General features: G+C 49.9%; 1 protein-coding gene across 1 annotated transcript; it reads right to left on the bottom strand.

The window, feature by feature from the left end:
- Window positions 1-3212: 3212 nt before the first annotated feature.
- Tubg1 (tubulin gamma 1) lies at window positions 3213-8911 on the bottom strand. The gene is made up of 11 exons (XM_057774882.1): window positions 8808-8911; window positions 8388-8500; window positions 8047-8214; window positions 6522-6590; window positions 5810-5889; window positions 5270-5396; window positions 5007-5093; window positions 4756-4905; window positions 4194-4346; window positions 3957-4118; window positions 3213-3605 (listed from the first exon to the last, which is right to left on the bottom strand). Exons 1-11 carry the CDS (start codon window positions 8854-8856, stop codon window positions 3408-3410), a joined length of 1356 nt encoding a protein of 451 aa, XP_057630865.1. The 5' UTR covers window positions 8857-8911; the 3' UTR covers window positions 3213-3407.
- Between the last annotated feature and the right edge of the window lie 76 nt (window positions 8912-8987).

Here is an 8987-nt window from a genome sequence, read left to right as displayed (position 1 = left end):
GAGCAGAGCAAGTCTGAGGCCAGGTTGGGATAGTGTCACATAATCTAAAAAAAAAAGGCAAGAGGGTCCGGTGGCTAAAACTACTTGTTGCTCCTGCAGAGGACCTGGGTTTAGTTCCCAGCACCCACATAGTGGCATGTAGCCATACGGGACTCAGTTCCACAGGATCTAGTGCCTTCTTCTGACTTCTGTGGGCAACCAGATACACATAGTATACACATACACATGCAGAAATATAATAAATACGTCTTAAAACTGGTTTGCTTGCCTGTCTTCGTGTCTGTTGCTGTGCAGAGACAGCATGACCATGAGAACTCCTATCAAGGAAATGTTTAATTGGAGTTGGCTTACAGTTCAGACGTTTAATCTATTCTCATGATGGCGAGAAGCACGGTGACACACAGGCAGACACTGTGCTGGAGAGCTAGCGGAGAGTTCTATATCTGGATCAGCAGGCAGCAGGAGGAGGCAAGGAGCCAGGAGACCTGGCTTGAGCTTCTGAAATCTCAAGGCCCACCCCTCTCTGACACTTCCTCCAAGGTTACAGCTATAACAAGTCACCACTGCAGTAAATCCACCCCCTATGAGTCTAGGGGGGTCATTTTCCTTCAAAGCACTATATTTCCTATTACTTAAAAACATGATTAAAGGAAACACTCCTTCATTGCTGGTAGGAGTGCAAACTTCTACAGCCGCTGTGGAAATCAGTCTGGGGATTTCTCAGAAAATGAGGAAACAACCTACCTCAAGACCCAGCAATACCACCTTTGGGCAAATACCCAAAGGAGGCACACTCATACCACAAGGACATTTGCTCAACTATGTTCATAGCAGCATTATCTATAATAGGCAGAACCTGGAAACAGCCAAGATGCCCCTCAACCAAAGAATGGTTAAAGAAAATGTGGTATATTTACACAATGGAGTGCTATTTGGCAGTAAAAAACAACATCTTGAAAATTGCAAATTGACGGAACAAGAAAAAAACATCCTGAGTGAGGTAACCCATACCCAGAAAGACAGATAAAGTATGTAGTCCCTCATAAGTGGATACCAGACATAAAGAAAAGGGGTAAGGACCATGATGGGGAAACCCACAGAATCAGCTGACCCAAGCTAGTGGGAGCTCACTGACTCCAGACTGACAACTGGGGAACCCGCATAGGACCAAACTAGGCCCCCGAAATGCAGGTGACAATGGCGTGGTGTGGGCAGTGTGTGAAGTCACTGGCAGTGGGACCAGGATCTAACCTTAATGCATAGACTGACTTTGTGGAGCCCATTCTCTATGGAGAGAAACCTTGCTCAGCCTAGGCATGGGGGTGGACGGTAAGGGGATGGATGGGTGGTGGGACTTGGTCCTGTCTTAAGGTGGTGATGTGAGAGACTTAGTTGACTTCCCAGGGGAGTCCTGAAACTGAGGAGCAGATGGGGGGTGGGATGGGAGGAAGATGAAGTGAGTGGGATAGGGATTGATATGTAAAAAGTAAATAAAAAGATTCCTAACAGTAGCAAAATTAAAAACAAAACCAAACACATGTCAATCACATCAGAGCTCGTTTCCACTCTGCTGCCTATGGGCGCTTAGCTGGGTGACTCAGGAATCTACTTTGCTGTTTCTTTGTTTATACAGCGAGACTGGCAATGAGATCCACCACTTCATGGGTTTGTAATGAGGATGAAACAAAGCCATGTGCTTGAAGCATGATAATCATGGTCTCCGCAGCTCTTACCTGTGGCTATAGGGTTAGGAGCCCCGACAGTCGCGCACAATCTAGAGAACCACTTTGCCATTTGGGTCCCAAGGATTTAGAGCCATAAATTTACTCTGGTGAATCTTTCCCCCACTGTCCTTTTAAAAAACTGGAGGGTGCTGGAGAGACAGCTTAGCAGTTAAAGCACACTGGGCACTCTTCCAGGGGACCCGGGTTCAATTCCCAGCACTAACACAACCCACAGCTGTATGTAACTAGTTCCAGGGGACTTGACACCCTCTTCTGGCTTCTACAGTCCTATAAGCAAGTGGTGCACACACATACATGCAGGTAAAACACCCTAATGATGGAGGTGGTTCTTGTATTTTATCTGTTGCTTTCATTGGTTAACTAATAAAGAAAACTGCCTTAGCCCATTTGATAGGCCAAACCTTAGGTGGGTGGAGTAAACAGAAGAGAATGCTGAGAGAAAGAAGCTGAGTCGGGAGTCGCCATGATTCTCCCACTCCAGACAGAAGCAGGTTAAGATCCTCCCTGGTAAGCCAGCTCATGGTGCTACACAGAATATTAGAAATGGGTTAGATCAATATGTAAGAGCTAGCCAATAAGAGGCTGGAACTAATGGGCCAGGCAGTGCTTAAAAGAATACAGTTTCTGTGTAATTATTTCGGGGCATAAGCCATGCGGGCGGCCAGGTGCCAGAGACGCAGCCCCGCCGCTCTTATTACAACACCCTAACATCTAAAATAAAAATTAATATATTTAAAAAGGAAACAGTGGGTGGTGAGATGGCTTGGCAGGCAAAGTCACTTGTCCCCTGAGCCTGACAACCTGAGTTCTATCCCCTGGGAACCACATGGCAGGAGAGAATCTATTCTCCCAAGTTGTCTGACTTCCACACTTACCCCAAGGCTTACACATACCCATAATCACATACAGAAGGATTAAATGTAATAAAAACTTTACATAAATGAAGACCAATTGGGAACAGGATTACAGATTTTAATTTTGGAACCACTTTTGGGTCTGCTTAGTCCAGGCCTTGGCCATGGTCTCCTGCTGTTCCCTACACTCTAGTCTGGGCTCTCTGGGACAAGCTCTCCAGCACTGCCCTGCTGGCCAGAAGGGGAAAGGCACTTGAGCTGGCTGCCTGGTTAGGACCTAGGGGTGGCAGTGGTGGCCCCAGGCATGCTGTTGTCACCAGCTGGACACTCAGTGTGGAAATGGGGAAGTACAGGAATGGTCACCTGCTACAGGGAGGGGGACGGTGGCCAGAGGGCGACAGAGAAGATCCTATCAGTGCGTCCTTTCACTGTGGGAAGGAATCGAGCAGGGTCCAGAGCCACCAGTGTCCTCCACAATTAGGCTAAAGGCAAAGCCAGAGGTGGCTTCTGATGTCGGAACTGTGAAGTGTGGGAGAAAACCATCAGAGATGAAGGACAGACAGGCACGTCTGTCCCCAGCACCGAAGCCTGAATGAATTCAGAGACCAGTGACTTGATTTCCATCCAGTGCTTTATTAAAGATAAATACTCTCAGAGAAGTAACCCATCCCCAGGCCAACAGACAGTGCATGTACATATGTGTGTATATGAGTATTTGTGAGGTCCCTGATCTGTGCTCTGAGGCATGGTCAGCTAGGCAAGGCCTGGGCCAACCGGTAAGGCAGATGAGGGTCCCTGTCCTGGGGACTCATTGCTCCTGGGTGCCCCAGGAGATGTAGTCTGGCCGTGTGGCCGCATGGTACTCGTCAATCAGCTGCTGCACAATCTCCCTAGATGTGTCCATCTCGTCAAAATTGTCCTTGAAGATGTCCTCCTTACGGAACTGCTCCATGAAGGCCTCCCTTTTCCGCAGCTTGTCAAACTGGCGGCAGGTCCGTTCAAAGAGCTTAGGGTATGAAGACAGCAGAGGTCACAGGAAATCAAGGGACAGTACGGCCCTAGAGCCAGGGAACCAAGACTGGGTTATCCCCTCAAACAGATGCCAGAGCAGGGGAAGCAGGGATGCAAACAGGCAAAGCACAGGCAGTTTATACAGCTGGGGAGGAGGAGAGAGCTTCAGAATGGCGTCCAGTTCAGGACACTAACTAGGGACAGACTGGGAAAGCTGATGACAGTACACAGTGGAACAGAGTGGCCAGGAGCCAGGGGTGTGGCTCCCAGGTGGCAGCATTGCCTACCATTCCTGAAGCCCTGGGTTTGCTCCTTGCTAACACACAGACAACAGGAGACTGCTCACCGAGGAGATACTGGTGTGGTTAGCCATCATGAGCCCGCTGACCCGGTGGGCTGATGGCAGGTAGGGGGACTTCCTTGACAGGGCCACCTGGATGCTGGCTGGGCCCCAGGGGATGAAGTTGGCCAACTTCCTTTCCCGGATCCTCTGCAAGCTTTTGTGGACCTAGGGTGGACAGAGAGGTGGTGGCTGCTTCTCCATGCTGTGGACCAGAGGGTGGGGTGATGGGGCGTCCCTTACCTGGGTGGGGTCCACCTCTCCCTGGATGATGTTGAGGATGGCGATGTAGCAGTGGTTGGTCTGGCGATCCCGGCCTGTGGACACCATCACGTTCTTGGGCTGTAGCAGCCGTCTCATGACATCCAGGACCGTTGTCTTCCTCACACTGGCCACCTGAGGGAAGGGAGGGTTCACAGGAACAATGTGAGCAGTCAGGGAGCAACCCAGAGATGCATGGACGGACAGAAAAGAGTCTGCTATGTCCCCATCAGTTTGGAGGTGGCTTGGTCTCTGGGGAATGTCTTTAGATCAGGTCTGTGCTGAGTCTCTGCCATGGGGTTAGGGTCTCGGCTCTCAGCTCAGCAAACCCATGCCCTTGTGCATGGGCAGAAGCAGATCCCAGCCAACACTGCTCCTGCAGGAGCCAGAGGCTGCGCGAAGCGGAGACAGCAGCAAGCAAGTGGCATGGTGTCGGTCCCTGAGAACAGAACCTGGGGAAGTAGGGTGCAGTAGAGCTCAAAGGGCAGCTCATGGCACAGCAGGGGAAAAGGCCACAGTCTGGGGACACCGCAGGAGCTCTTACTGACTGGTCCGTGGTGAGCGGTGTATAGCCAGTCATGAGGAAGTGGAGCCGAGGGGTGGGAATGAGCGAGGCGATGAGGCCGATGAGGTCATTGTTCATGTAGCCAGGGTAGCGCAGGGTGGTGGTGCTGGCTGACATGATGGTGGACACCTGGGAACAGAGATACAATATTATGGGATGGGATGGGGGTGGAACATTCCTTCTCTGAGGACCCTCTCGTAGAGGGCTTTCATTCCAGGAGTGGGACTCACCAGCTGGTTGATCTGGGAGAAGGATGGGTTCTGGATGTGCAGGCGGTCTGTGGCGATCAGGTTCAGGGCTGTGTTGTCCAGCACCACCTGGGAGGGATAGCAAAGGGTTGGAAATTTATGGAGACAGGGCCCAAGTCCAGCCTTGAGTCTAGTAGCCAGAAACACTCATTTACAAGGGACTCTTAAGCTAAGCCACAAGAGGGCTCAAATGAAAATAGATACAGACAGGAAGAGGGGAGTAGGAAGGAGAATCCCGAGCTCACCACGCAGTCTGCATTCTGGGTCAGCCGCTTTAGGGTGAGGAGGGAGTTGTAGGGCTGCACCACCACGTCGCTCATCTCGTCCTGGTTGGGAAACACCGAGTATGTCTGCACTAGTTTCTTGGGGTACCTGGTGGCATTGGGAGAAGTTCAAAGATTAGGTGAACATCAACCTTCAACATGTCTAAAAGCATTTGTCTGTGATAGTTAAATTAGGATGGGACCACAAGCCATAGAAATGCTGGGTTTAAGCTTTGAAAAGATAAAACCCCAAAGTGGTAAGGGAAGAGACACTATAAAATCCTAGGTTCCCAAGCTGGACAGATTCCTTGCACGTTCAAAGTAGGGCCTACATCCCGGGCTCTGACCTCTGGAGTATCACTGGGTTTCTCCAGGGTAACTTCACTTTCCTCACAGTAAGAGGGAATGGAAGGGCTCTTTACTGCTCCAGCCAATAGGGAACTATGTCTGCTGAGCCCCAAGCGCCTTAAGAAACAAAATAAAGGTCCTATCTTCACCTGGTTCCCCCAAACACAGGCTTACCTATCATTCAGACGTTCCAAGAGGTAGGAGCCCAAGCCAGAGCCTGTCCCCCCAGCAATGGAATGGCATAGCACGAAGCCCTGCAAAGGAAAGAGGCTCTAAGTGCCCAGGTGTTTAGTGACAGAATTTAATGTGCCTGCCTACATGTATGCACACACAAATATACATGTGCTCACATGTGTGAGCCCGAAGAGGGCATCAGGTCTCCTAGAACTGGAATTATAGACGAGTGTGAGCCACATGTGTTAAGAACGGAACCCAGGTTCTCTACAAGAGCAGCAAGCACTCTTAACCATTGAGCCATCTCCTTAGCCTACCTTCTGTGGCAGGGTTTCAAGCTAGACATATCCTACAAAGTCCTAGACTCTTTTCTTCCCAAGTCCCCTCACTGCCTAGGAGATTCTGCCCATCTTCAATAAGGCCCAGTGGCTTCTGTCTAATGCAGAGGATAAATGAATGGATCTCATACATAACAGGCAGCTTTAATAAAAATTATAATTATTGTGTATGAGTGTGCCACTGTGTACGTGTAGAGACCAGAGGATGTCATCTCCTTCTATTACGTATTTTAGGGATCAAACTCAGTTTGTCAAGCTTGAACACAAGCACTAATACCTGCTCAGCCGTCTCCATGGCCCCTAACAGGTTGATTTCTAAGTAGTGTGGCCAAGCCTCCGCGTATCCAGCTCCACTGACATCCCGGGATACTCACCTCTAGGCTGTCACTGCCATCCGCCTCCCGATCTATGATGTCAAAAATGTCCTCGTGGATTTTTTCTCCCTGGACATGGAGAAGGGTGAGATGAGACAGAGCATGGGACAAGGACTGACCTCATGATAACCACCCTTGATTCTTATTTGGACCACAGCTACCGTGCTTTACAAGCAAGTACTTTGCCTCCCAATCCACATGATCTGTTCACATGCAGCTTTTCATTCCTGGAGAGTAAGCCCAGGACCTTGCTTGAGCTAGGAACGGCTCGATTTCATGTAGCCCAGGCTGGCATCAGACTCTGTATTTAGCTGAGGATAACCTTGACATCCCAATCCCCTTGCCTCCATCTCTACTATGCACGTGTCTGCCCAGTTTTATGCAGCTGCTAAGGACTGAAGCCCGGGCTTCATACATACAGTGATCTACTTAACGAGTGCTGTGCCCCACCCACGTCTACTACTGGATCGCATTTCTACCTAGTTACGCAACTTTGGGAAGATTTACCTCAGTTTCCTCATCTGTGGAATGAAGGTAAAACACAGTCCACAGTCCATTATTTAAAATTTCAGAGGCCAGATTTTTTTTTTTTTGGATTTTTCGAGACAGGGTTTCTCCGTAGTTTTTGGTTCCTGTCCTGGAACTAGCTCTTGTAGACCAGGCTGGCCTTGAACTCAGAGATCCGCCTGTCTCTGCCTCCCGAGTGCTGGGATTAAAGGCATGCGCCACCACCGCCCGGCTGAGGCCAGATATTTTTAGGGATCAAAATATTTTAGGTTTTTGAAATGTAGTTTTATGTATACATATATAAAACACATATTACCCAGGTGGTGGCACATGCCTTTAATCCCAGTACTTGGGAGGCAGAGGCAGGTGGATTTGAGTTCAAAGGCAGCCTGATCTACAGAGTTCCAGGACAGCTACGGCTACACAGAGAAACCGTGTCTCAAACAAAACAAAACAAAAAGTAAATAAGTTAACATTAAGCAAAAAGACCATGTCAAAGCTGGGGATTTATAGCTCAGTGGTGTAAGACTGTCTAGTATATGTAAGGCCTTAGGTTCTAACCTGGAACCACCAAGAGAAACGACGCAAACACAGCCATAGAGGTCTGAGGTGCATTATCAAATAGGCTAATGAACGCAGGGAAAGGTACAAGTAATGACAATAAGCTGAATGGAAACATCAACATAGCCTATCTCCTTTGAGTGTTGATTTTCCTAAGCAGAGTTTGAAATATCTTTGGTCTCAGAACTATCTTAGTATGAAAAAGGAGATAAAAGACCATAGACCCATAGTACTTACTTCTAGGATTATTCAGAGGTTTATGAAGCTAACGTATAAAGTACTTAGAACGGCTGGCGACCCAACACTAGCTAGAATGGGTTCTTAGCGCTCCAGTTAGCACCTGAAGCCGTGTCTGTCTTGCTCTTACTCTCTGACCCAGTTTCATCTGGAGACAGTTTCATCTCAGGGCCTGTGCCCACCCAGTGAGTTGAGAGCCCTTGGGGAAACAGCAAATGACCTGGGAGAATCCACTAGCCCAGTTGTTGCCAGCTCCTCCTCCGTGCTCAGACAGGTAGATGTTCTCTGGGTTGTAGAGCTTGGCATAGGAGGAGTTGAGGATGGAATGGATCACCCGGGGCTCCAGGTCCAGCAGCACAGCCCGGGGGATGTAATGCTCATCATCTGCCTGCCAAAGGGAAGCCAGGATGGGCCCGTGAGCCTGGTTGGGTCAAGTCCTGCATCCTCCCAACTCTGGCTCCTGCAGGCCCTTCCTTCTTAAGACAGCCATTCTGGTCCCATCCTGCCCAGTGAGTTCCCAGCACCAGGTCACTCCCCTTGATCAAGTCATGTGGTGGGCACCTGATAGAAAAAGACGTCCTTGCGATCAGTGCCTTCGGTGGCGAACTCCTCTACGATGCCCTCGGGGCTGATGCCATGCTCAGCACACAGCTGTTTCCAGAACTCGAACCCAACTAAGAGAGGGAAGCGGGCGGGGAATAAAAAGAATACGGGGGTCTGGGTAGGTTCCAAGTAGTCAGTGGCAGACGGAACGCATGGGTCTAGGGATCAGAAATTTAATCTTACTACTCCCTAGTGTCTAGCCCAGCGACTGGACGGGCGAAGGCCCTTTGGCTTTGGGTACAGGGTCGGGATCGCCTTTCTGGGGGAGGAGGGAGTACGATTCTGGGAAGGACAGATGAAAACAAACAGAATCTAGGATCTTGTTGCGAGGGCCCATTGAATCTAAGGGTCCCACGGAGGGTCTGGAGGTTCGCTCACTCTGATTGCCGCACTGGCCCAACTGTAGGGTGATGATTTCCCTCGGCATCGCTCCTCAGACATAGGCGTTGCAGCCTCTCCCGCCAGCAGCGCCGCCGACCGCTAGCGCGCTTCGCCGCAAGACGCAGGCGCCAAACAATCCGCTCCACCCCTGAACTTTCTCCGCTCCAATGAGAACTA

The sequence above is a fragment of the Chionomys nivalis genome, chromosome 7, assembly GCF_950005125.1.
Source record: "Chionomys nivalis chromosome 7, mChiNiv1.1, whole genome shotgun sequence".
Lineage (NCBI taxonomy): Eukaryota > Metazoa > Chordata > Mammalia > Rodentia > Cricetidae > Chionomys > Chionomys nivalis.
This window is presented reverse-complemented; position numbering and strand designations above follow the sequence as displayed.

What these genes read in the sequence shown, in the direction of transcription:
- Tubg1 (XM_057774882.1), bottom strand. Translation starts at nt 8,856, where the DNA reads ATGCCGAGGGAAATCATCACCCTACAGTTGGGCCAGTGCGGCAATCAG. An exon ending in AGGACGTCTTTTTCTATCAG is followed by an intron (nt 8,215 to 8,387) that starts GTGCCCACCACA and finishes TCCCTTTGGCAG; the next exon opens with GCAGATGATGAGCATTACAT. An exon ending in ACCACACCAGTATCTCCTCG is followed by an intron (nt 3,606 to 3,956) that starts GTGAGCAGTCTC and finishes TCATACCCTAAG; the next exon opens with CTCTTTGAACGGACCTGCCG.